The following is a 22,698-nucleotide window of genomic DNA, read 5'->3' on the forward strand; positions in this document are numbered from 1 at the left end:
CTAAACTCCATTCCGAAAGAAGCCTTCTCGGAATGCTTCCAATAATAGCAGCATCACTGGGAGAAGTGTGTGGAGTCCCAAGGAGACTACTTTGAGGGTGATTAGGTTTACAACGCTCCAGTTATGCCAGTTTTTTTTCTTCGGCCAAAGGTCCTCGTAACAGACCTCGTATATAGATTTTATCAAAGGTTTTGATAATATTAAGCCTTCTACGTTGTTTCAGAAATTACACTGCTATGGTATTCGTGGTCATCCACTAGACTTAATGAAATCTTATCTAATAGATCGCAAACAGATGGTCGAGAGTAACAGAAACTGCTTGGAGCTAGTCTATTTCTATTCAGTTCACTTCGAATCTGTAGCAGACGGCGCTTCAGCACGAACCGCCGACGCTCCCAAGCAGCAATGTTTTGTTACCGCCGTGGCCGCTTTACCCTCTCCTCGCAATAATTTCTCACGATGAAGTAAACATGCTGATATTTGCGGCGCCACCAGCTGCGATACGAGCATGGCCGAGCCGCGGTTCGCTGTCCGCCGTCGGTACCCATGGACTGCAGCTGAGCTTCACTTGTATCGGAACTCTCATTAGCGCTAAACGTTTCACCGTGGACATATGGTTTTTAATAAAGTGAACATTACGCGTCACTTTACTCTATAGCGGATATAAGTTTGCCTGGAATAGAAGCTGCATAACCAATAACCAATGTTCGTGTCGCCGGTCGCGGCAACGCGCCGGTGCAGCGTCGATGCGCTCTTTCTGTAGTTCTTTCGGTGGTTTTGAGTAACGGTGGTTTTGAGAGTGATAAACACCACTAACAAATCTTTGGCTTAATAAAGTTCATGTTCAATGTCTATTTCTAAGGGCGTACCGCAGGGAAGCATCCTTGGGCCTCTTCTTTTTATAGCCTACATAAATGATCTAACTTACATTTATCCCGACGCCAAATATGTTCTATATGCTGATGATATCAGCATATTTGTTTCGGCTGAAGACAGTATAACATCCCAGGAAAAAATGAACGAGATTCTTGCAAAACTAAAAAATGGTCATGTTTTAGTAATTTAAACATAAACACAAGTAAAACAAAGGCGGTATTATTTAGACAAAAAATAAGCCAATAAACGAAAATTTGCGTCTTACGTATGGTGATACGGAAATTGAGCTGGTAAACCATATAAAAATTCTGTGAGTTACGTTTTCAAGCAATATGCTATGAAACGAACATATCGACAACATATCGACTGAAGCAGTTATCACACGTTGTTGGTATGATATATAGCTGCAAATCAGTGTTGCCATTCAAAGTAAAGCTTTTACTTCATAAATCAATTTTTTATTCAATCCTCACCTATTGTTTTCTCGTATGGGGCTCCACAACTTCTACAAACTTGCAGAAATTACACCTGATGCAAAAAAAAATATATCAGAATGCTTTTTAACTTACCGAATGATGCCCACAAGGGTGAATTGTTTCAGCAGGCTGGAATTTTACCTATCCACAACCTCTATACTTTTAAATTAGTTGTAGCTATCAGATGCGAAGTGAAAGAAAATTGACATTTTCTATATGACCCCTTTGTCATCTACAGCAAAACATTACAACGTTTCATACACGAAATAAAGAACCGTGGGAAATTACAACCCCGAAAACAAATTATTCCGTCGATAAGTTCTCCTACATAATAATAACATTACTAAATAACTATGTGAAAGCTGGTATAGATTTTCTTCAATGCACACTGATTGAATTGCGAAAGCTGCATATGCTAGATTTTTAAATTACATTGGCCCTTTGTTCACCTTTATCTTGTTCTTGTGCTTTGTATGATTATGAGACTAAGATATTTCTCTGTAACTTTTTTAAAGCAGATTTGCTGTGTATTGCATTTAATTGAAATTGCTGTATTATTTGCATTTTATTGTAATTGCCGTTGCTGACTGTTCTGTACAAAGGTAGCTGTGGGCCTTTGTCAAGCTGCCACTAAAAAGAGCAGCTTTTACCTACAGCTTCCTTTATCAGTGTGATGATGAAAAATAAAGATTATTATTATTACTATTACAGTTCAGGAAACTCTGCCTATAGTACATTAAACTGGTTACTTTTGAATGGTTTATGCTAATTACTAGGCTGGTCAAAATTGAGCATTTCAATTTGGGTAGGAGTGCAGTAAGAACTAGTTGAATGTAGCCTTTAGGTTTCCTGTAGACTCAGTGCACATCTTTTAAGCTGTACTTAGGAGACAAATAGATTTAAAAGGTCTCTTTTTGTTCATGTTAAATGAAGTTAACTGCATCAAGTAGCTGCACCCCTCCACCATTGGTGTTATTCAAAAATGTGTGCAAACTATTAAGTACATCTGAACAGGTGCATTTTTCATATCAACAGGGCACCTAATTGTTCACAATGGTGAAGTTGCCGCTTCTAACACTATATTTATGCGCACATTTTGGCATGAAGAGCAGCTACATATTTGAGATAACGGCAACACTTAAGTGTGGTGGCTAACAGTCAAGAGCCTTGGTAACATTACGGCAATGGTGTGGCTGCTGTCTTCCCCAATAAACTTAGGGATAGCACACTTTTCACGAATAACATTGGGAAACTCAATATACTCGGTCATACGGTAGCCCCTACAGTACAGTTACACAGAGCGGACCAACAGACCAGTGTCAATGAACTCGAGAGTGCATACTTTTCCACTATATCTGCTCTGTCACACTTGTACTTTTCCCACTTTCACTTCCTATATTTCGAATACACAGTCTCCCAGTTCCCCTTTCAACAGCAATTAGTGCTTATGACGCCAAAAGCTCACTGTTTGGCAGTCAATGATTGCTTACCCAAATGGCTAGCATCAGCACGTCACTGCTTTGCGGGGGCCTAACTGGAAATGGTTCCCTACATCGACTATGGCAGCGATTCTGATTTGCATAAAATCGGCAGCCTCACTTAACAATAGCACAATGGCAACAACCATGATTTTGATGGGGACAACATAGTGCAACACACTCGCGACAAGAAGACAAATGCTGCGACTGGCAAATCAAAAAGCTTGCTCTTCAACATCACTGTTTTGTCAGCCCACGTGATAACGTGTCCAGTCAGTTGCAATCATGGTGCAACCACGGTGCGGCACTTGGCTAACTATTTTTATTGCGATAGCAATTATATGGACACTCCAACCGAATTTCTGCCGTCGCCGTCGCCGTGAGGTTCCCTATAGATAAAATCTTCGCCGCGCGCCGTATGCCCGAGTGGAAGCGTGCGGGGACGCGCGCTATCACGGAGAGCGAACGCACTCAATCTCCCACGCGCAAGCAAGGAAGCAGGAAGCAGGAAGCAGCGCCGGAAAGAGCGGGGGGAGGGGGAGGGCGCACTTCTACTCCGCCAACAACCGCGCTCGTCGCTCGTCCGCACCATCTCTTATCTCCACACGGCTCTGACCTTTATGCGCCGTGCATTCGCCGCTCAGTTTTCGTTGAAGCGATAGATCGCACGTATCTTCGCCCGCAGTGGCGTATGCTTGCTGCCAGTGTTTTGACAGTCGTTGTCTACAGTCATTCAGTGTGATCTATTCGTGTTTGTTTGTGCGCGCTCACACCACGCTTGTTCATTCAGTTCGTAATAGTCGGGTCACATTTTCCAACGCACGCTACACATGCAATGCTGCCCGGATCGGCAGTGCAGCGCTACAGATGTGTCCCTTCGCACGCGCTGCCCACGGGAAGCGCTTCTCATCAACACCACCGTTTCACAGGCGCCTTCTCGTGGTCATCGAGTCTCTCTTCATGTCGGTCTACTTACGCCGCAGCACACCTGCTTACTTAATCAGCTCATGTTTACTACAATTCATATTGCTACCAAAGCCGCTCACCTTACTTCGTATGACATTGCTGTGTTGCTATCGCATTCATTGCTTCGCCCTTAGGGCGAAACTGTGACATTATTTTTTTTGGCACTCCTTTTGAAGTTGCCTCAGAGACAATCATGATTAATTATGTTATCATTCATTATTCTTCATGTCAGAGAATTAACGATTTCCTTCCGTGATTATCAGACACAGATCAACTCATCAAAGCATAAAAGTAAACAAAAAAAAATTCCGCTGTTGGTAGTCTTTTAACGTACACATGCGCTTTAGCGCTCAACCCCCATGAGAATGTAGCCTCAGTAACTAGGAATCAAACCCACAACCTCACACTTACTAATTTATAAAACGTGCATTGAATCTGGATAACTTTATTTAAATTGAAATGTAAGAATTACGAAAGGGTTAAAATTGCAATAAGTTTCATATCCTTAATATAAAGAAAAATGGAAACGAAAGTGGAAGTGCTTTCCTTGGCATTAGTCTTCGCTTGATATGGTTGTTAATCGAGACCCTCGGTTCCCCTGATTCTGCTCGCACAAACAAATAGGCATATTGCTATTAAAAATATGCAGCACTGTTTTCTTTGCTCACCCTTCCTCTGGAGATTGCCTGCTAGTTTTTGTTGAAGCACTCCTGCCTTTGCTTCGCCTCTTCTCCTTCTCTTCTATTCCATCCTTCTTTCGTCTCTCTTCATGGCAGTCACGTTTTCTGTCTGTATGTCGATCTAGTCTTCGTGAAGAGTGAGAACGTGATGAAGCCCCACTGTAATTAGATGACCTTGGGCGAGATGAGTCACGACGGCGGTCTTTGGAAGACGGTGAATGGGAATGTGACAGGCTTCGGTGTGAACTATGCTGCCTTGAAGAACCATCTCGCGAGTGCCGCCGGACATCTCGCCTACCACCAGGCGAACTCCGGCGGTGTCTCTCCCGGCTACGACTTCTTCGCCTCTCCCGTGACCTGCATGCAGAGCAGAAGCACACTGTCACCTACGAGATTGCTAGCAGCCTCTTTCTTAACGTTGTAAAATGTATCATAAGCATTAGCATATGAGGCAGAAAAATATGCAGACAATATCTGAAAGGCCCTGCAGCTACTTGAATGCCTTACCACATTACACGTGCTACATTAGGGTGAGAAGAGCTAATGTGATGTGTTCCACTCAGCTGCAACTTCCTGCATACTTTGCCTCATGGTGCCAAATGTAAAGGTATAATGACAGGCAAAGTATCAAAAAATGCATAAAATCTAAAGTAAAAGTACAAGACACAGCATAACCCCTTGAATAAAATCAGGAAAGAACAGTTCGCACCTTAAGTTTGGATGATGGAGCTACAGCTATATGCAGCACTAGTTAGTGCAAAATAAGTAAGTCAAGTTCAGGTGGAAGCAAGCATATGACTGAAGAAAAGAAATATAACACAAGATTGCAGACATAACAATAAAGAAAAAAGTAACACCATCAAATATTTTTTAAAGTGTACGCAATTGAAAGTAACAAAAATAATTTTGAAATGCCTTTGAGCGGGTGAAAACTTAAGCCCATAAACAGGTTCGGACATACTGAAGCATCAAGCACAGTGTCTAGAATGCCTATACTTAAAGTATAGCGATACAAGCTTAAACTAAAATTAAAGACAATGAAAGTATGACAATATTGTAATTTTTTTTCCAGAATTCCCGAATTTGGTTTTAGCGAAAAAAGGGCCAGCGAAAGCAAGTTTACCAGACCGCCAAAACAGTGATTGGAGCATGCACAGCTGCTAGCTTACAAGCACTCCCTGTAATGCAAAGAGCCTCGTGAGGCCAAGGTCAAGCATCAGCCTGTCGCTCAGGATATCTTTACATATTTTTCTTATTTGTGTCTGTCTTTTGTGCCACTGCGCAGAAAATGAGAAGCGGAGAGGCGGTACGCAGAGGGTGCATAGGGGCCCTCACCTAGGTCCTTGCAACCTGTGTGCTGCAGCAACTGCGGTGAATGAACTAGGCAAGTTAAACAATACAGTATAGATCACTTATAACTTAACCGCTTATAGTACAGGACCGGATATAATACAGTCTTTTCAGACTCCCGTTAATTTTTTCATAGCACTTTATGTATAAGCGTATCACTTATAGTGCAGTTGCGGGACACGAAATACCGGTTACAGTGCGGCTGCCTGGAAGTTTGGCAGTCATTCTAGACTGCAAACATTCCCCTCAAGCCACAAATACCGTATTTAGTCGAATCTAATGCGCACTTTTTTTCCGATAAAACAGGTCCAAAAATTGCGTGTGCGTTAGTACGACCCTAAATCTTGCGACCGGTCGCGAGGGGAACTGGCAACTCAAGCTCCCACGCGAAATGAGGAAAGCGCGAAGGCAGCGCCGGAGGGAGGGGGCGCGGCTTTCTGGAAGCCACTGCGTACTTTGCGTGCCTGAGGGCTGTCGCACGCACCATATCTTGAAAGCGATCTCCACACAGCTCTGACCTTTGTATTCGCTGTGCTTTCGCCGCTCAGTTTCCGGACCACACGAACCTTCGGTCGCTGCTCCTGCCGCGTTTGCTCACGTCAGCGTTTTCACAGTGCTTGTCTGCGGTCATCGAGTGTGATCTATTCATGTTTGCTTGTGCACGCTGACACCATGCTTGTTAATTCAGTTAGTAAGCAGACGTGTTCAAGTTTATACAGGTGATAAAACTACTATCCTTACTCCGTATACTCTACTAGTAAATTTGCTATCGCAATTGATGCTTTGCCTTTCGGGGGAAACTGCGACTTTTTGTTTCGCTTTTCGCAGCTGGTCTCCACATGCACGCCCGCGCTCCCACTCCACGTTTATGCGCCCGATAACCGTGCGGCCGTGCTCAATGCCTCCTAGAAAAGACCGTGCTACGTGCGCCGATTTCATGGTCGCGCGCTTAGAAGAACTGCGCTATAACCAGTATTCTGCTTCGCGCGCCTACGCAATAAACGGTCCGCCTCTACATTGAGTTCTATGGGAGATATATCAGTGGTCAAAAAAACCCACGCTATAACCAATCCCGGGCTAAAAGCAATTACGTTATAAGTGGTCTGCACTGTAGTAAGTTTCTCACACGTTATCTACACTCATTTACATCAACTGGCACTCTACCTTACCCTCACCCTATCGCCAGCGTATCAGGAATAAGTGAATGGGCCCACACTTCACCAGCGTATCGGGATAAGTGAATGGGCGCCCACTTGAATCAATGTGCTGAAGCATGAGTGACGGCGACTACACCGACAGCACACAAATGTTCGAAGCTGAATGTTTCGTGACGGTCCACAGAGTAAGCGAGGGACTCGCGTTAATACGTCTTTGCTACAAGCTACTGCAAAGTACAGAACATTTACATTCCAAGCTTTGTGCACAGCAAAAAGAAACCTATCGCAGCAGAGCATACCCGTGAGCGATTAGGCTGAAAATAATCAGATAGTGGCAGCACCAAGGAATCGATGAACTTTACTGAGTCAGAAACATGACAAGCCATTGCTTCAAAATGTTTGCCAAATAAAGAACGAAGAGCACATTGATCCCGATTTAATACATAAGTGGAATGTTTGGACAACTAGGAATACATTTCTAGCCCCGCTTTTAGTACAAGCACCGTATACGTTGCTAGCACCGTTTGGACAAGGCATAATGAGCTCTGAAAGCACTTATATGTCCTCTAAAGCTGTGGCCAAAGCTTCGTGTTGTGCCCACATTCACCGTCTACGATATGCGTCGAAACGAAGGTTTGCTGTGCCGCACCAGCGTCACGCACTTGCATTGTAAACACAGAGGCAACGGAGGCAGCTGAGGCAAGCAATGGACGCATCACCACGTGATCAAACATGGCAGCGCCCATGGAAGCACCGCAAAAAGGGTCAATAGTACTGGGAACCAATAAAACAGAACAGACATGGGCTAAAGGCCCGACAGGTCTAGTATGGACACAGAAATGCTCAAAATCCACAAGATATTGAACAGCAACAAGGGCTTGTAATATAAGAAATTAAAAGCATTACATTTCCTGTGAAACATGCCCATGTGCACTACTTTTTGCATTTTTCCTTTGTTAGAGAAGAGCAGAGAACCAACTAAACAAGGGATTGCCAAACCCATCTCTATTTGTTGTTTTCGTAAATGCAGTTTCTTTTAAATGTATTAACAATGCCTGACAATGAGGATTTGTAGAAATGAGTTTGTCACATGATTTGTGAGCAGCTTGCTTTGACATTACAAGTTCCTGTGAGTGATTTCACTTGATTGTATAGAATGTTTCTGTCCAAAGGAAGACAATTGCTTGTGTTAACTGTGTAGTAAAGGTTACTAGATAAACCTCAAACTTTGGGCTGCCAGGCACAAATGTCCCTGGTTTCCTCCCTGGTTTGCCTGCCAGACAACTAAACACTTGATTGGTCCCGTTTTTTTTTTTTTTCTTGTTTTTTTTTTTAATAACACCCGATTTTTATCCCCCAAATTAAAAAAAATATAAAGGAACTGACTATAGTGAGGGGGCCCTTCACTAAAGCCTTAACACTATAGTAACAGGGCAACAGCAGTCGATGCAGAACCTGTGTAATAGTGGACCTTTCCAACTGGTTTCATGGCGCTGCAGAGAAGCGTTGAGCTCATGATTGTGGGGGTTCTGGTTTCGAATCAGGTCGTGCCGGCATTTTTTAATGTTGCTGCATTATTATTTTAACAGCGAAGCTGTTTAAGCGAGCCATAATTTGTGGTACGTATCAAGAAACTACCAAGATAGAAAAGAAAAGAAACTTGCAGAGGCGGGATTCGAACCTGCGTACCCCGGTCCCAAAGCGAGCATCGTAACCACTAGGATATACAGCCACGCTTGCAGAACCTGCATTTATGCGAATCATATGATTGCGTTCGAGCGTCGTCGTCGTCGTCTTTGTCCACAGCTTGCGCGTTCGAACTCTCGTGCTCTGTGAGGTAGTAGTAGTAGTAAACACTTTATTTAGGTCCTGAGAAGCTAGGCAGGGGGGCCTGCTAGCCGTTGGCTAGTCCCATGTCGGAACAGAGAGGCCGTGCCTCTCCGCTCGTTCACGGGCCCTCTGGACAGCCATGAGTTGGACGTCTTGTCTGGGATCTGTGATGGCTTTTGTCCAGTCTTCTTCTTGGTTAAAATCCTGTAACACAGGGCACTGCCAGAGCATGTGATTTAATGAGCAAAATTCAGTGCCACAATCTGGGCAGACTGGATCGATGTCGGGGTGAAGCTTGTTCAAAAAGACCCTAGAGGGGTAGGACCCCGTCTGGAGCATGCAGAGTGTACTAGATTGTGATCTGTTGAGCTTATGATGGGGGGAGGGAAAACTCTGCCTATCCCTTCTGTAATGTGATGTGATTTCGTGAAAAGTAACTAGAGGATCACTGTGGAAGAGCTCTCCCGAACTCACCCGAGACATCGTCCCGTCGCGGCATATGAAACCTCGCGCACGGTCGTGGGCTATCTCATTCGGGTTCAGGTGACCCGGTAATACGTCTGGTCCCATGTGTGCTGGGAACCAGACTATGTGATGAATACTGTCTGAGGAGGGTCTGCCGTTGATAATCCTGGCTGCCTGTTTGGCTATCAATCCCGATGCGAACGCTCTAATTGCCACTCGGGAGTCTGTGTACACTGTAGTGCGTGTTGTGTCAAGTAATGCGAGAGCTATAGCAGCCTGTTCCGCCACGTCGACCAACGAGGTCTTTAGCGAAGCTGCCGAGAGGAGATCTCCCCTGTCATTGACTATAGCTACTGAAAACTTGTCAGAGCTGGTGCGTCGCGCCGCGTCAACAAAGGTCTCCGTTCCGGATAAGTTCTTTAGGAAAGCCCTAGCCCTTGCCAATCTTCGACCTTTATTGTGTTGTGGGTGGACGTTTCTTGGAAAAGGGTCTACAATAAAGGAATTCATTGTTTGATTATCAAGTTGAGTGGTCTCTCCCTGATTAAAACTAGGACGGAGGCCTGCCGCATCCAACAGTCTTCTGCCTGCTTTGGAATTTGATAATCTAAAAAACTGTGCTGATCTTTGTGCTTCAATTAACTCCGAAGTGGTGTTGTGTACTCCCAACTTCATGAGTTTCTCTGTGCTAGCTGTGATTGGAACGCCGAGCACCTTTTTGACACTTTTGCGCATGAGCGTGTCTAATTTATCTTTCTCTGTTTTGGTCCAATTGAGAGCCGTGACTATGTACATGACATGGCTCATGAGGAAAGCATGGTGAGCCCTAAGGAGTATATCCTCGCCTATGCCACCTTTTTTTGTTAGACACTCTCATAATTAATCTGAGAATGTTCTCCGTTTTTGTGGTGAGATAAGCTATAAACATTGCGTTGCAGCCCTTCGTGTCTAATAAAAGCCCTAGGATTTTGATAGAGTCTACTCTAGGGATGGTATACCCATCCCTGGTACGAACGCTAATGGGCACCTGATCGAGTGGGGTGAGTCCCCTAGCACCTCGTCTAGCCTGTCTGTACAGCAGGAGTTCCGACTTTCCAGGCGAGAGTGCCAGTCCCGTACCGTCCGGGAAAGACTCTGTAACGTCTAGAGCCTCCTGTAGAGCTTGTTTGACCGTCGCCTCCGATCCTCTGGGACACCAGATTGTAATGTCATCGGCATATAATGCATGACCAACATAAGGAATTGTTGCAAGGATTTCCAACAATTTGCGCATTGCTATGTTGAACAGAAGTGGTGAGATAACTGCCCCTTGAGGAGTACCCCTTCTTCCGAGTGTGAAAGACTCGGACACTGATTGCCTCAACTTTATGACCGCCGTCCTGCTCTCAAGGAAGGATTCAACGAAGGAGAAGAATTTAACTCCCAAGTTAAAGGCTGATATCTCCTTAAGGAAATAGTCATGTGTAATTGTATCGAAGGCCTTGGATAGATCTAGTGCGAGTACCCCTTTTACATCTTTGCTTTGAGAGTCTATGATCTGTGTTTTGAGCAGGAGCATGACATCCTGGGTGGAAGCTCTGCGAGGTGAAGAGGTTTTGCGCGCTATGAGAGCAAGAGAGAGAGAGAGAGGCAGAGACGCATTCACGAAGCGGGTCTCCTGGAACGTGGTGTCGGCATTGGAACGCGGTGTCAATGTTGCAAGCTGTGCTATGCAACGCACAGTGACGGCCCTAAGTCCGAGACGCGCGAAAAGAAATTATCATCATCATGAGTAATAAGATTAAAAGTTTGCATGCACTTCAGGAAAATGCTGGGCTACGACCGCCCAGCTCGCTGTTTCAAGCATTGCGCGGCCGAGTGCAAGGTTAAGTGCTTTTTTCTTGTTTGACTTCTGCCATACTTGTTATTTTGTCCTAAGCTTCACCACCACGCCTGAAATGGAAAGCTCCTGCCAAGGGGAGCAAAGCAGCCCGTTGTGTAGCCCAGGGGGATGGGGGTGGTAGCCTTGAGTAGATGCCACTTTATTGGCCGCAGACCAATAAATAATGATGCATTATGTTGTTACTGTGCCCCCCGGTAAGATGGGCGCACTACTGACTAGCAAAACTTCGTGCACATAACATGCGATGAAATAAGAAGGGTATCATAATAGTGCACATACTATTATGATGGGCCCCCTCACCGTAGTGACCAAATAAAATCCGAAAACAAACCCTACATACACCCTACTTCACTTAACCTTGAAAACTGTGAAGGCAAAGGCTGAGCAAGCCAACAAGATTACAGTCACACACACCATGGCATAGCTTGATGTTGAAAAGCAGTCACACATGTGCATATGCCAGAACACTGCAATCGTAGTGACTCCCTCAGCCTGAAGCATCCAGTTTGCCAAATTAAAGAGACACTAAACAGAAACACTAAATTTGTTTATACTGATAAAGGATTCTTTAAAAGCTCGACCTTCATTGATTTTACAGTAAGAGGTTCGTTACAAAATAAAGTCAAGGCCAAACTTCCATTTCTTGAATTTCATGCCGAAACACCAGCACTGGTACGTCTATGCATCATCATGTATTTCAGTACTATTTTCTTGTATTTCAGCTGTTATGGCTCAGTAAAACACCCCAAAACTTCCTAAGTTCAGTTTTTGGCTCGTTTAGAATAAAATGTAGGTAAACTTCTGCAATAAAATATTAACTAAGCACAAGCATATGCTGTCAAAATTAACGACCCAATGCGAGCCACTGCGGAAACTTCAGAGCGGCGTCGCCACTCATCATTCACTCAGCTGTATTGCACTTCAGGTTTCATTCAAGTTTTGTTCAGTAATGAGCAAAAACACATAAACCTGGAATTCTGTGGTATGACAATCTTCTCTGCCTGACTGCAGTCCTAAACTGGGCATTGCGAGCTTTCCAGTGCACACATCAATTTCAGTTTGTGCATATGAATATTGAATAAATTCAGTTTTTACTGTGAGCCTATGGTCTGTATACATTCGCTCACGGGTGTACTCGTGGCCAAAAGCTGAATTTGCAGAGCCTCCCTCCCGCCAATATAGTAAAAATAGAACAAACCATACCTGTCTCTGCTGCGATAGGAGCTCCTGCGTCTCTCCGTACTGCTACTTTTCATGTCACTGGTATTTTCTTGCTTCCAGCTTGCACAAGCCTGACTAGACGTGCTGCAAACATATACAGTGCATACTCTCTAAATGTACCCTCTCCTGCTGTTTCCTAGCCATGACATACACATGTAAAAACGCAGTATGGTTGCACATGCTACAACAAACAATGACTTGACCCAATAGATTCAGGACTTGTGTCCCCATCTCTACACATACATTTCAAACTACATGCAGAAATGATAGCAAGTGAGTTGTGCACCCATGAAAATGAGGGCAACAATAATTAAAAAAAAAAAAAATGCTGGCTCTCCCGTAATTTGGAGTAGAAGTGAGCATTAAATGGCTACCATATAGTGTCTTTTACTACCTGTGGTGCCACCACCTTCAATGGCTTTTCTTCTTTCAACAGTGCAGTGTGCTCAGCGTCTGTCGTGTGGGGATGCGTGACTCTCACGCATCCCCTGATGTTGTTTTCCCCGCATGTCTCCTGTAGTCCGGCTTCTCCGTGTGGCTAAGCCCAGCGGCAGTCGTGGTGGTTGCGGTGCATTGCGGGAGATGGCGCGAGTGTCGAGATGCTAATGCCGCCGAACGGCGGGGTGACTTGGGAGAAAAAGGTCGAGGGCGCTTCCTCTTTGGCTTGGGATCGGCGGCCAACACGGATGAACGCTCCGCGCGTGCGCCGGCCCGCTTCGCGCGACCGTCGCGCTAGGCTAAGAGCAGGACACCGGTATGGACGAACACGGATCGTTCAAATGCGCCACCGTTCACGTGACCGTACACGTGAACGACTAGGCGTTGGTGTCATAGCATGGGGCGAACATATTCACTCGCTATCCGGTCGCGGTGAGTCGGACTTCCTTGATTTGTCGTGCGCCCATGTGAATGTTCTATTGGTTGTAATTCGGCTTGGTGTATGAAAGGCATTGGTGTATGAAAGGCGCAATAAATGCCCTTTTGATTGTTTACACTACTGTGTTGTCATTCCTTTGTCCCAAGAGCATGTGTGAGACACCACATCTGGCGACCAACGTGGGGCGCCAAATGTGGGGGTCTTCCCCAACCCGTAGCGCGTGTAATCGCAGCTACGTAGGGTTCGGGCGAATAAGGCAACAAGCGAGTCAACTCAACAACGTTTATTGCTGTGGGCAATAAAACACACTTGAGAGGGAAGTCCACTCTGTATAATAAGTAATAAAATAGGCTTGCCTCGTCAAGTGTGGTAGTCATGCAAACGAGGTCACTCACGGGTTTCAGCGGGTAAATCTGTATGGGCAGGTAGGTCAAGCGACGTCAGAGAGGCCCGGGGGTCTCTCGGTCGCGCTCTTTTATACCTTTTTACCTTTTTACGAGGGGAAGGTCCTCCTCGCCCGTCGGATACTTTCCCTCTTCCTAGGAGGGTGCGCACGTCGCGAGAGGCGAGTGAGAACCGAGAGAGGGCAAAGTGCCTCTCTCTCGTGTCCGCCCGGCGCACGCTTGTGACGACGCACGTACGCGGGAGAAGGTGTCCGCCCGGCTCCCGCCGCGTTCGCTACGTGCGCAAGCGACGGTGAGCGCCCGCGGGAGAAGGTGGCGGCGTGTGCTCCCCACAGTCACTACTTTTTCTTCTTGTCGCAGACCACTCACGACTCACGAACCACTGGTGTTCAAAAAAGCACAGGCAACCCTGTTTCAGTGCCAAAAGATGTATGGTGCCCTCTATCTGTCTTTTGAACGTCACTATTGGAAATGGCAAAGAAAACTTCAGCGTACTAGAAGTTACAGCTTAAGTGATATTGTGAACAAACAAGTCCCGGACCAGGACGAATTTTTCTTCAATGCCGGTAGAGTCGTGTGCGCTGTGCTTTCGACGTTTAGTTCGCGGTGAAGCGAGAGACGGCATGGAGGTCAATTCGCTCGCTGCTATTGCCGCACCTTCTCACTCCAGCATGTTGACACCGAGTTTCCACGGTCATCGAGCGAGATGTGTTCATGTTTACCTATGCGTGCATGACAACTGTGCGTGCAGCATGATAATTTAGTTAGTAAGCGAATGTTTACAAGTTTATACGGCCGATAAAACTACTATCCTTAATTCGTATAGCTGTGTACTAATCTGCTATCGCAATCGATGCTTCACCTTTCGGGAAAAACTGTGAGATTTTTTCCTTCCGCTTTCTGCCTCGGTGATAATTTCTCTCTCTCTTGAGAAAAATTTACGCTTCTTCGTTGGCATAGCCATTTCGACCGGACACAGACCACTGAAAACGGCAGCGATTGTGGTTAATCCCCTGCAGTCTCGCACAGGTGCGTGATGACCAAGCGTGGCTATGGATTGCAGTATCAATCGGTACTTTGAATTTGATTTTGTTCGCGAAAGCCTCGTTCGAGCGGACATATGATTGTCACAGCTTTGGAAGGGCCATCTAATTTGACTACTCAGCAGTTCCAATTTCAATTAAGTCCCAGTTTCGTTCTCAAAAAGTTCGTTGAATCGGAAATACCGAATAAAACGCCTTCCTACTGAAGGGACTTTTTTTTGTATTACTTTCTATGGGCAGCTGACGGAGAATCGGAAAATCTTCGTTGTGGCGGAAATTTCATTGTAGCGGCATTCGTTGTAGGGGGATTCGACTGTGCTGACATTTAAAATTAATTTAAAGCTTTAAATAGACAATGAATTTGAAGCTCACATGCAACTAAAAGAGAAAACAAGGAAAGGCAGGGAGATTAACCAGACAGGCGTCCGGATGAGCACCTACACGAGGGAAAGAGGATGACGAACTGAAAGAAAGAATGAAAAAGGAAAGAAAGTTCACATGCACAGTAGCAGACACGGGTGTCTATAAGCATCTTCACAGGTCTGTTGACATACAACTAAACACAACTAAACTTTTATTTAGGAAAAGTTATCCTATTATTACTGCTTTCTGGAAGTAATAAATTATACAATACTTTTTTCTTCAGGAAAAAAAATTCAGGCCAGAAAATGTTAAGGGGACGCTAAAGAGAAGCACCCCTAAATCAGTTTAAATTGATACCGTATTCTTTCAAAAGTATGAGGTTGATTACCAGAAGAAAAAATAAATGTTAAAGTTCCTTTTTTTTTCCAGCTGAAACGTCAGTGCTGGTGTGAAAGTGTGACATCACAAATTTCAAAGACTTTTCTTGCACTTGGGCCGTTGATGGCCGAACAGAAATTCTCAAAACTTACAATGTCGTCCATCTAGCAGTGCAAAAAGTTAACTAGGTGCAGACAGAGGCTGTGATATTCCATGACGTCAGAGTGTGCCAGTGCAGAAACTTCAAGGTACCATCACCACCTGTCTTTTGCTTTTTTAATCTTTTCTGGCTTACCAAGCCTCCTCTCACAGCAAGAGTAGCTTTTCTGGTATTGTAGAATGGTAAGTTACTAATATAATCTTAGAGATTTCTTTTTTTTTCTCATCCCTTCAACCCTTTCCGTGCCAAGGAAGAGTTTCACTCCTCCAGGCGTTATCTCCAATATATGCCAGTGACAAGTCTCAGGGATTTCCTTTCGTCTACTGAGTGGCAGTCTTTTCATTATTCTGGTGTGAATGCTGCAAAATGGTACCAGCTTCCCAGAAAACTGATTTGTCGTGGGCGGAAACAAAGAGGAAGTCTCGCTCTCCTGGCATTAAAAATGGTGGCGCGAAGTGAGGCGACTGCAGCGACAATGGCCGGTTCTCGCAATGCCGAAATCGTGGTGTTTTAGAATGCTCTTTAACCTCAAGTAAACAATTAGACCTGGAACGCTCTAGCAAGTCTTGTTTGAAGCTTCAACTTAGTATGACGATTGTGAGCAAGCGTTCAAGCCTCTCGCAGCCTCTCTAGAAGTGGAGGCAGCTCGACGCGAATACAGTGTAGACCACTTATAATGTAAGCCGCCGGAGTCGCGAATATCCGCATTTTAAGCGGTACCACACTATAACCAAAGCAACAATTCTCAAAGCCCGCACATACGCAAAACATGTGCACCGAGCCGCCACGCGTATGGGACAGTCGAGGAATGCGGCTAGAACGTTTGCATTCAATTTACAGTAGAATCTCATTAATTCAAAATAATTCACATGGCGGCGCCTCCGACCGGCATTGCTCCGGCACTGCCATAGAGTAAAAGCTTAAGAGGGACCCCTCAATCTCGCGCGCGAACAAAACAAAAAAAAGAAAAAAAAAAAGAAAGCGGCGGAAATTTCACCCTCTCTCAAATGGCATGGTCGCCGATTCTGCGTTGCGCCGGAAGTTGCGTGTACGTGTCGACATCTCAGCCACGCTACCGTAGCCACGCGTAGAAAATGACAGTGAACCCTTCTTTCTCCTTTATGTTTCCTCTACTTTCTAGTTACGTGTTGACCTTGCACGCTGCGGCTATGGCGCAGAGGGAAGCAGCGGCGCTGTCCCAGGCCGGCCAACGAAACTGCCCCCCCTCCCCCCCCGCCGACAAACGCCCGCTTCCCGATAACGGCAGAAAACGAAACTTCGGAGAGCTGGCGCCGGGCCGGCTGAAGCGGCGGCGCCTGCACGGCGGCAGGCGCACACAGTGACAGTGGAAAGTGAGGGAGCTACGAGGGAGGGCGAGGGGAGCCACTGAAGCGGCGGAGTTGCCGAGGCGAAATCCGCTTCCCTGCCGCCCTCCTCCCTCACATTCCACGGTCTCCGCGTGCGCCCTTCGCCGTGCCATGCCGGCGCCTCCCGCTCCCTGAAGTTTCGTTTACTGCCGTTATCGTGAAGCGAGCGTTGGCCGGCGTTGGCAGTTTCGTGGCCCTCGCTCGCTATGCGCACCGTGATATTTCACGACTCGCACTCAAGATTCTGGTTTCAGCCTCACTGGCTGTTCGTTCGCACCACGTGCCCTTCTCCACTTCGTCTCTCTTTCTTCCTCGAGCACTCCTTGGGGCGCCCGTTTGAGGGGAGCGTTCGCCGTCTCCGCTGACTTCTGTACTCCCAGGCAGCCGCACTGTAACCGGTATTTCGTTTCCTGCAACTGCACTATAAGCGATACGTGTATACGTAGAGTGCTATGGGAAAATTAACGGGAGTCTGAAAAGACCGCACTATATCCGGTCCTGCACTATAAGCGGTTACGTTATAAACGGTCTATACTGTATATCCTGTCCTGCACTATAAGCGGTTACGTTATAAGTGGTCTATACTGTACTTTGATTCTGGCACCTATGCGATTTCCATTCCTCACCGGGCCAGCAATAATGCACCGCACACCAAACAACAAAATCAAGCTTGACTCCTGTTTCAAGAAGTATCACACATTATATAGACTGTTTCTATGGTCTTGCCTACGTGCAACTCAAGAACATGAAGAAAAAAAAGTCACAGTTTCACCCGACAGGCAAAGCATTGATTGCAATAGCAAAGTATTAGACAGCTATACGAAGTAAGGTTAGTCGTTTTATCAGCTGCATAAATTGATATTAACATTCGCTTACTAAGTAAATTAACAAGCAAGTGGTCACGCGTGTACAGGCAAACATGAACATATCACTCGATGACCGCAGACACTCGCAGTCAGAATGCTGGCGTGATGAAGAGCAGTAGCAGCGGCGAGCGAATTTCCCTTCGTGCTGCCTCTCACTTGAACGCGAACTAGGCGCGCGAGAACACAAGCACACACGAAGCCATCAGCTATCTCCGGTCAGCTAGCCTTCGAGCCAAGCACAGATTGCCTCCAAGATCCGATGCATGCTGCCGCACTCAGCTGCCGCAACTGGAGTAGAAAAGGAGATGCACACTAACCTGCGCCCTCCCCCCAATCCCCCTCCTAGCGCACACACATCTCCCTGCTCATCCGCTTGTGCATTTGAGACGACGGCACACACCCTCACCGCTTTCCTTCCTTGTGAGAAGACACCACCACAACAAGCCACCATCCTTCTCAGCTCACCCTCGCAAGCTTTCGCTCAGATGCTACACGAAACTTTAGACACTTACGTAATACGGAACATCACGACTATGGCAGAAATTCACTGGAGTGTCCATATAACTGCCATAGCAATAATAATTGGCAGTAAACGACAACCAAAAACAACAAATGAACTGCTGATATTGCAATAATGAAAACGGTTCACAATAAATCAGTCACAAAAAAATCCAAAAATTTTGGTGGTTTTCTAAAAAAAAAAGTTCACAGGGAAAAGGCTAAGCTAGTACATGCTGATGGCGGACCCTGCTTCTAGTACTGGTCAAAATGTCCATTCTGGAGATAATACAGAAAGACTCATTACTGGTGTGATGAAATGATTGTTGCTCACCATCCGACACAAGGAGTAAAGTCATTCTCACCTTGAGTAAGCTTGAGATGTTAGCTGTTGTAGAGCAGCAGCCTGATAGCTGCGATACTGACCTGCCAAAGGAAATGTTATACAATAAGATAATTGACAAACACGTGTGCTCTTAAGAGGACGCTTTAGCTCGGGGCCTCCTATCAAATACATGGGAAAGGAGAAAACGTTTTTCTCAGCAACCCCTACACCAAATTTGATGAGGTTTGTTGCATTTAAAAGAAAAAGTTAAAATCTAGTGACTGTTGGTCGTGAATTTTTTATTTAAGTCGTCAATTCTTTAATAAAAATTGGCAAAAACCGCAATACTTAGAAAACAAAACTATCACGTTTACAACTCTGTATCTCAGCAATAAAGACGTTATCACAGTTCTGTAAATTACACCTAATAGTACATCTAAAGTGGACAAAATTGATACAATTACACATGGCCCTAAAAAAAAAACGATTATTATGTGAGTAGAGCTTTTGCAAAACCCTTGTAAACAATGTAACAAATTCATGTAAGATATAAATTGACATATCAAATTTGTCCGCTTTGGATGATCTAATGGATGCAGTTTACAGCAGTGCGATATCTGTTCTTGGTGCAGAACTACAAATTTGTAAACTTCGTGAATTTGTAAACATTTGGTGCTCATCCAATAGTCAGGCACCTATTGCGAGAGTGAACTGATCTTGTGATGGTAAAAAAGAAGCACAAGGAATGTGGCATTACATCACTGGAGGCAAGGACTGCGCCACACTCTCAGGCCGATGCCCGGCAAGCTATAAATTCTCCATGGGAGTTACGTGCGAGACCAGATTGACCAGAAGGTTACGATCATGTTCTTTCTTTTATATTTCCTTGCTTATTTACTTATTTTATGATCCCCACCATTTACCCTCACCTCTATTTGAGCCACTGAGCCATCCTTGTTATCAAAGTTCATTCTCTCTCTCTCAATCAAACGCCCTGATTGGCACCTTCCAGAATCACACAATTATGTGGCACAACATGCCCAGTCAGGAAAGAAAGGAATGTATGCATTGGTAAGCACAAACGCCAATTTTTTTTACTGTTCTGAAGGAGTTGTGACTGAGGTACATAGAGCACACCAACAGATGTGTGAACATTTGGCTGAAAGAACATAACCTGAAGGCAAAAAAGGCACAAAGGGTTTCCTTGCACTGCATTGCATTCCACAGTTTCAAGATGCGAGCATTATAGCCAAACATCACAATTATTGTACAAGATTAATCATAGAAGCAGCAGTCACAACCAGAGATGGCAGTGCGAGCAAACTACCGATTTCCTGCCACAAAAAAAGAACTGACAAACTTGGGTAGTGCGACATGTAATGTTCCATCATAGATATTTACTGTTTTGCATTTGTATGATTTCTATCGGTGTTTTGTTTTTGTTTTACTTTGCCTTTGTCTTGCGATTGGGGGTCATGAATTCATGCATCTGCACAATATATCTGTGATACTGAACATAAACTGTCAGTTGGAAGTCTGTGCTCAGATCTGTCCCAGTTATTTATGCTTTATTCCTGAGCTGCAGTCACTTTTGCAGACAAAAACCTGAGTGAGCTGCATTTTACAAAAATCTATATGTGCAATATGTTTTATTAATTTTTTCCTATGAAGGTTGATCTGCATGTTTTTTGCCAATAATTTTTTATGGACTTGATTATTCAGGTTTCCTTAGGGCACAACCACTTTTTCACACAACCAATAACAGCAACAAAAATTTCAGATACTACGGTTACGCTCACTCATGCTCAAGGTTCAAAGATGGAGGCAGTGAACAAAGTTAATTTGTGCCATTCAGTTTGTTGCCGTATTATCGCTTTCAACGGAAAGGTGGCTTCTTGCAAGTGGCATGTGGCCGCTGCAACTACACCTGTATCTACTAGGAACCAAACCATAATTTGTCGTTCACATCCGAAGAAGCTACAGCGATTAGGCCAATGGCTGGCTGTGGCCGTGGTGAAAATTCGCCACTGGCCAACGTGGTGCCATGCAACATGCCTTCGATGAAACTTTCCGCTATTTTGTTCAAACAAGTGGCTCATCTATGATCAGGCCTGAGGTTGTGCACACGGGTGTACAATGACATTCAGCCCACAGTAAAAGGCCGACAACTACTGCGAGTGTGCCTAGAAATTAGTTCTACGCACATAATCAACAAAACGAGGAAAGGCGAGTGTGTAGGCAGGAAGCTTTGAACTGAGTTTGTGGAAAACAGCCACTGTCAGGCAGTCAATGCCACATGCAACAATAAGGCAGCACAATGTGCCAATGTGAACCGGTTTAGTGCAACTGACCAATAAAAATTTCACCAAAGCACAAGACAAAGCAAAAGGCCATAAATTAACAAAATGAAAGACACAACTGATTTTTCTTTCGAAATTTGTCATTTTCTAGATAGAATAACAGTGCAAGAGACCGGACAGACACAAGGAAACGGACGAAGCTGAACAGCACTTCGTCCGTTTCCTTCTCCGCACAGCAGCCCGATGCCCTACCCATTCGAACATGGACTACCCAGTGACCCAGGTTGGTGGGAAGACGGTGAGAGACATAGATAGACAGCCCATGGAAAGCGAGTGAACTACCCTAACAATGCTAACTAATCACATTAACATAATAATCTGGCAAATCTGTTTTTACGACTCCTGGTCCTCCGCCGATACGAATTATCCGTCGGTGACTATATTTCTAAGAAACAAGCTTCTCTGCAACAGTTAATCTCCCCTCAATAAATGGTTTGAATGCTCTAAGTGTTTGTTCAATCATGAGCTTCCGACTTTTAAACCTTCGTGTTCATCGGTCTGTTTCGTTAGAAATTTTATACATTTAATCTTCAGCTATATTGAATTATTTTGTGATCACGGCACTCTTTGATATAAAGATTTTTGACTGTAATTTACTGGTAGGAGAGAACAATAAGTTCTGCAAAATAATACAATAGATGTTTGGCCCTGTACATTCACAGTGCTCATTCTGTTCATTAAAAAAAAAAAAAACACTTACTAGACAAAGAAGAGATTGGAAGAACAGGGACACAGGATGCGTTCCACTGTGGCTGCGCCTGCAACGGCAGTTGCCCTTGTGAACGGAGCATGCCTGTGCAACAGATAAAATTCCATTACAGGCCAACTCTGCACACAAGCAGAGCAGATTCAATGCAGTTTATGGTCATTTCAGGCAAGCGCACAAATTACAAAGACCACACCCTAACAATGTGGTGTCTTTGTCATTGCTTCACATTGTCAACCTCGACAGAAATTGCAAAGCTTGTGGAACAAACTAAGGCCAGCTAGTCCACAGAATAAAATAAGTCTGCATATCATATGTGTTAAGTCACTGCTGGCAGCAGTCGCAGCACATATTGCACAAGCTTAGGTGCTGTGGAGTTGAGACTGTGTGCAGTAAACAAGGGTGTACAGTAAACCCCTGTTAACTTGAAGCTGTAAAGATCGAAAACATTTAGAGATAAGCAGAGTTTTGAGATAAGCGAAATCAGGAAAATAGAAGCTCGCTGGCCATGCATAGACCACATGGGGCCTTTCCAAAAGGTCACCAATAATATTCTCGGTCACTGGAACTGTGTCCAGACGATTGATCTTAAAGGGCCCCTCACCAGGCGCGGTATTCTGTAAGAGTCTACCTAGTGGACTGTCCATTTCGGCTGTCGTTGATTGGCTACTGCTTGACGTGCAGGAAGGAGACTCGCTGGCACCTTCCTGCATGTCAAGCAGCAGCCAATCAGCGACAGCCGAAATGGACAGTCCACTAGGTAGACTCTTACAGAATACTGCCCCAGGTCTGGGCATTTCGAGCTGACAAGCGCAGTGCTTACAATGCGTGCTAATGATCAGGCCTGCAAAGTATTACAGCGCTATGCGCCGCGAAAAGGGCTGAAATTTCAAACCAAATGCTGTGCACCCTTCTCCTCGCAGGCACTGCGCTCCCAGCCGGGGAGTCGACGTCAATCGCACAAGTGCGC

At 45.1% G+C, this 22,698-nt stretch overlaps 1 protein-coding gene across 1 annotated transcript in view; it reads right to left on the bottom strand.

Moving 5' to 3' along the window:
- LOC119437479 (ribonuclease 3-like) overlaps nt 1–22,698 on the bottom strand; it is a 179,434-nt gene that overhangs the window by 151,099 nt on the left and 5,637 nt on the right. The window contains 4 exon segments of the mRNA XM_049660036.1: nt 4,465–4,833; nt 12,364–12,465; nt 18,703–18,763; nt 21,723–21,815. Coding sequence (XP_049515993.1) covers nt 4,465–4,833; nt 12,364–12,465; nt 18,703–18,763; nt 21,723–21,815 — 625 coding nt within the window.

The sequence above is a fragment of the Dermacentor silvarum genome, chromosome 1, assembly GCF_013339745.2.
Source record: "Dermacentor silvarum isolate Dsil-2018 chromosome 1, BIME_Dsil_1.4, whole genome shotgun sequence".
Taxonomy (NCBI): Eukaryota; Metazoa; Arthropoda; class Arachnida; order Ixodida; family Ixodidae; genus Dermacentor; species Dermacentor silvarum.